The 4,725-nt window shown below is 36.9% G+C and overlaps 1 protein-coding gene across 1 annotated transcript; it reads left to right on the forward strand.

Annotated features, from left to right (window-relative positions):
• The first annotated feature begins 2,986 nt into the window (after positions 1 to 2,986).
• Positions 2,987 to 3,607, forward strand: LOC112521824. Its single transcript, XM_025130812.1, has one exon. The coding sequence runs from the start codon at positions 2,987 to 2,989 to the stop codon at positions 3,605 to 3,607; it is 621 nt and encodes a 206-aa protein (XP_024986580.1).
• Positions 3,608 to 4,725: the final 1,118 nt, after the last annotated feature.

Raw genomic sequence — 4,725 nt, forward strand, 5'->3', positions numbered from 1 at the left:
AAACTCTTTTGTTTGGACTCACTAGGCGTAAGCCTAACCCTCTCTCTTTCTTGTTATAATTACTTTTTAGGTTCCTTTAACGGAGGGGCTCTAAAGGGTTGAGAGGAGCGTTGGTTCGTGAAAGGCTCTTTTGTAATTATAGCCTTGTTACTTTTGAACGTTGCGTTTTTTTGATCTTACGGCTTTTTTTGGAGATTGATAGAAATACCCGTCTTTAATCTAGAAAAATCTAGATTAGTAGGTTGTTATTTATCTTCTCAGTAGCGGAATTGTAAACGCTATACTATTACTTTTGTTGGGTGAAAATTTTTTTATCTAAGATTCTGGTTCTCGTTAGATATTTTCGGTTTAGACTATCTTTTTTTTAGGGTGTTATAAGTTGGTATCAGAGCTCTAGTTTAAGCGAACTAGGTAAGGAACTAAGATGCCTAGACTTAAGCTAAGAATTTAAGCGCTAATTGATGAGTTATGGGTAGAACATTTAAGATAAGGGAATTTTAGAGTCATCCGAGTCGCATAATTCATGAACTGTGATGATGGAGATTGAGAACCCTTATGTATAACCTATTCAAAATTTCACTTAGCTAATGTCATTTTGAGTAAGTTGTTACATTTGTGTACTTGAATCCACTATTATTAATATATATATATATATATATATATATATATGGAAAAAAAATTGATGGTTATCAGAGGTACTAAAAAACAGTGTGGTTTTCAGTGATAACTTGAAGTTCGAAGTAGACTTAGTATTGATGTAACGAGACAAGTTGGTCGTTTACACGTTAAGTCAACTGTATGGACATGAGAATGTTATTCCGACAGATGATTGGGAGTTAGTAGCATGGTAATTGCATGTAAGTTTCATAAATATTACCACCGTGACTCAAAGTTTATTTGTACATATATCACAATAGTTACAAACCCATGTTTAATTAGAAATGGAAAACTTTGGCTAGAGATATTGTTTAGCTTTATTGAATAATTATGATAAATATGATTCATTATCGTCCAAGCAAAGAAAGATAAGAATTTATCGAATTACGAATTATAAGGATAGATATCAGATTGAGTTTAAAAGATAAAACTCAAACAATATGGTAAGAAACTCTTTAATCAGAGAGTGCTAAGAAATAAATAATGATTTACGACCTTGAGTTGCTATCCGTAAAGTCAGATGAAATCTTGTAGCTTTTGAGCAAAATATGGACTCTAACATGGTAGGTCTGAAAAGTAATGTAATAAGGATTATGTAAATCTTTGTGCATAGAACACACTGATAGAGATAAGTTATAAAGAAAAGGGACGTTAAGATGTCAATTAAGTGATATTAAGTCAGAGAAAGCTCCAAGATTCGGTAAGGACTAGTGTATGCCTAAGGGCCTATGTATGAAGTCAAATTAGTAAAACAAACAATGGTTGAGATCTTTCTAGTGAGGTAAGTGATGCAATATGTGTTCCATACCATATAGAGAGATGGCAAGGCAAGGTAGAGCATGTAGTATAAGTTATGATGCAATACCTCAACAATATTTAGTATGAATGTTATTTAAGCATTAATGTCTTTAGCAACTATTAGTGTATCCATTAAGTATGCATCAGAGTATCAGTAAGGACATTAGCATTGTGTATCATGTTCGATAAAGTATCATGAGTAGTGCTTACCTATCGTCCATCATGGTTGATGAATACTTCCAACAATGTTCAGTTATGAAATGATGCATTTAGTAATTTCATTTTTCAACCATGAAAGTTATGTCTGCATAACTTCTGCATTAGATGCATGAAAGTGCAATGGTCACATATGTTACTAGTATAAGTTAAATAACAACATGAGTATAATAGAAATGCATGGTACATGTAAAGTCATGCCAATGGGAGAGTTCAGATCAATGATAAATGGATGTTAAATACATCTCTTTGGGAGGGCATGATCGTATTATGGTAAGTAAAGTAAATAAAGTCCAAAGTATTTTGGACAAAAGAGTTAGTGTAAGAACTCATAGAAGTTCGGGTTCGAAAAGCTTCGTGTATTGACGATTGGAGGTAAAATACTCAACCAAAATTCGAGTTCTTTATATGGATGATTTCGTTTTTAGGTCTTCTATAAAACCTTAGTAGCTTTATGTCTCAGATTTAGTTAATTAGTTTATACTAACTAATTAATTTAATTTCTAAATTAGTTAATATATTAAGTTGAATTAGTATTTAATTAATATATTAATTAATTTACTTTTTTTTGTTTATTAATATTAGTTAATTATTTATTTTATAAGAATGATGCTTATATGAATCGGTAAACTTTTTCTTTAACGATTTGAGTGCCGTAATTATTGTGACGTTTTAATTTAGAGAGATGAAATGACAAGATATTAAAATGTTTTTGGGATGCCATCGATGTTTTAGATGTGGGGCTTAACTAAAGTTAGTCGGGGTTGATCGAGTTGACCAAGGGTTGACTTTTGGCACGTTTGATCCATGTGGATTTTAATGATGGGTCAAATAGAGTTGTTTGAGGCATATTAAGATGCTCGGATACGAAGTTTGACTTTAGTTGATTTTTGTTGACTTTTTGAGAAATTAAGACGTTAATGAGATGTTATGGTATGAAATGTGTAGGCATTTGGTCAAGAGTTATCGGTAGTCAATCTATACGTAAATCAGGGACAGAAAGTTTCAGGTTGGACAAAGAAAAAGAAGGGCATACATAGAGACTTGTCTAGTCCATTTAAGTTCAATATTTAGGTGCAATCATCTATGGTATATAAATTTGTAAAGCAACCCGGTATGGGACGGGCTAATATTAAGTTATATATTTATTCTTTTAAAGTTTTTCGTTGTAAACGGTCTAAAGTTTTAATTTAGCCATTATTTTTGGAGTGCTTTTGGAGAATTTGTTTTAGATTACGTAACATTTCTTGTCTTGGGACTCTCACCTACCTCTTGTAGAATTCCCCTACAACAATAGTATCATTCTAGTATCGGGATGGCGTCTTTCGAAGCACTGTATGGACGAAAATGTAGGACTCCTGTGTGTTGGCTTGAGGCGGGTGAGAAACAGTTCGTTGGCCCTGAGATCGTGCAAGAAACGACCGACAAGGTGAAGTGTATTCGGGAATGCTTAAAGGCGGCTCAAGATCGGCAAAAGAGCTACGCAGACAAGAGGAGCCGACCTATGGAATTTCTAGTGCGCGACCGCATAATGCTAAAAGTGTCCCCATGGAAAGGTATTATCCTTTTTGGAAAGCGTGGAAAGCTAAGTCCCCGTTTCCTAGGGCCGTTTAAAGTCTTGGCTAGGGTGGGACTTCAAGCTTATAAATTAGAACTACCACCAGAAATGGCTGGAATCCATAACACATTTCATGTGTGTTACCTTCGTAAGTGCTTGGCGGAAGAAGAAAGTGTGATACCGCTTTCGGAAATTCGTGTAGATGAGAACAAGCAAAGCGTAGAAGAACCGGAAGCCATCTTGGAAAGAAACACCAAAGTGCTGAGGCACAAGGTGGTTGGCTTGGTTAAAGTTCAATGGAAGCATCATCGAGGGGCAAACATGACATGGGAAGCGGAAGAGGATTTGAGGAGGCGTTACCCTCACCTTTTCGCGTGAACTAAAATTTCGAGGACGAAATTTAATCCAAGGTAGGGAGGATTGTAACACTCGAAGATTTTCCTCTAGTCCATGCTCTGTTCGTGGCAAGGATTCTCGTCTCGTTACTAAGGTATTACGTTTTTTTTACTTATCTATTAGAAGTTTAGAGCACTTATTTTATCTAATTAATTCCTTGTCTAGAGTGAGTGTGTGTGTGTGTGTGTGTGTGTATATATATATATATAGTCAAATAAGTACATTGGAAAAGAAAGCTATAAAGTGAAGACCTAAGGGGGTTTGCAGTCCTATGACCTTACCATGTCCTATCCTCAAAAGTAAAAAGAAAAAAATAGAGGGGGTTAGGTCTCACCCTTCTTTTCCTGCCATCTTGAAGAAAGAAAAACAAAAAGAGAAGAGGAAAGAAGGAAAAGGGAGTTGGAGCTACGGGATTGAAAGAAGAAACAGCAACGTAGCTGCTGTTTAGAGGAAGAACCGAAAGGAAACGATAGCTGCTATTTAGAGGAAGAGCCGAAGGGAATCGATAGCTGCWSTTTTGGTCGACAGTAAACARAAAATCGACACTTCTGTCGAGTCACGAAGAGCAGCCTTGGCTGCTGTTGTTACGCAAGGGAAGTAGAAGTAGCTGGTGCTGTTACGCGAAGGAGCAGTCGTAGCTGCTATTGCTACACGAACGGGCAGCCATAGCCGCTGTTGGGGCACGAAGAAACAGCCTTAGCTGCTGTTTAGAAGAAGCAAATCACAGCAGTCTTAGTTGCGTTGGGTAGGGACGAGAAATAGCCGAAGTCACTATTCGAAAGGGGTCAAGAAAAGGCCGAAACTGCCGTTCGGAAGAACCAGAAACAGCCGCAGCTGCTGTCCCCGTGCCACGCCAAGGTTGTGTCGTACCAGAAACCCCCCCTCTCACGCCGCGTCTGGAACGGCCGGAGCCACTTCCTTCCCCTTCTGTCTCTCGGCTGCTGTTTTATTGGAGTGGTCGTGTGGCCACCCATTTTGGGTTTTTCCCTAAACCCTTCAAGGTGAGTTCACTTCATACTTTTAAGACTTTATAACAAGTATAACGTTGTATTTTGTTGCCATACACTCTAGTTCCTAAAAAAATCCACTTGTTTATATGA

This window comes from Cynara cardunculus, assembly GCF_001531365.2.
Source record: "Cynara cardunculus var. scolymus isolate 2C chromosome LG 11, CcrdV1, whole genome shotgun sequence".
NCBI classification, from domain to species: Eukaryota; Viridiplantae; Streptophyta; class Magnoliopsida; order Asterales; family Asteraceae; genus Cynara; species Cynara cardunculus.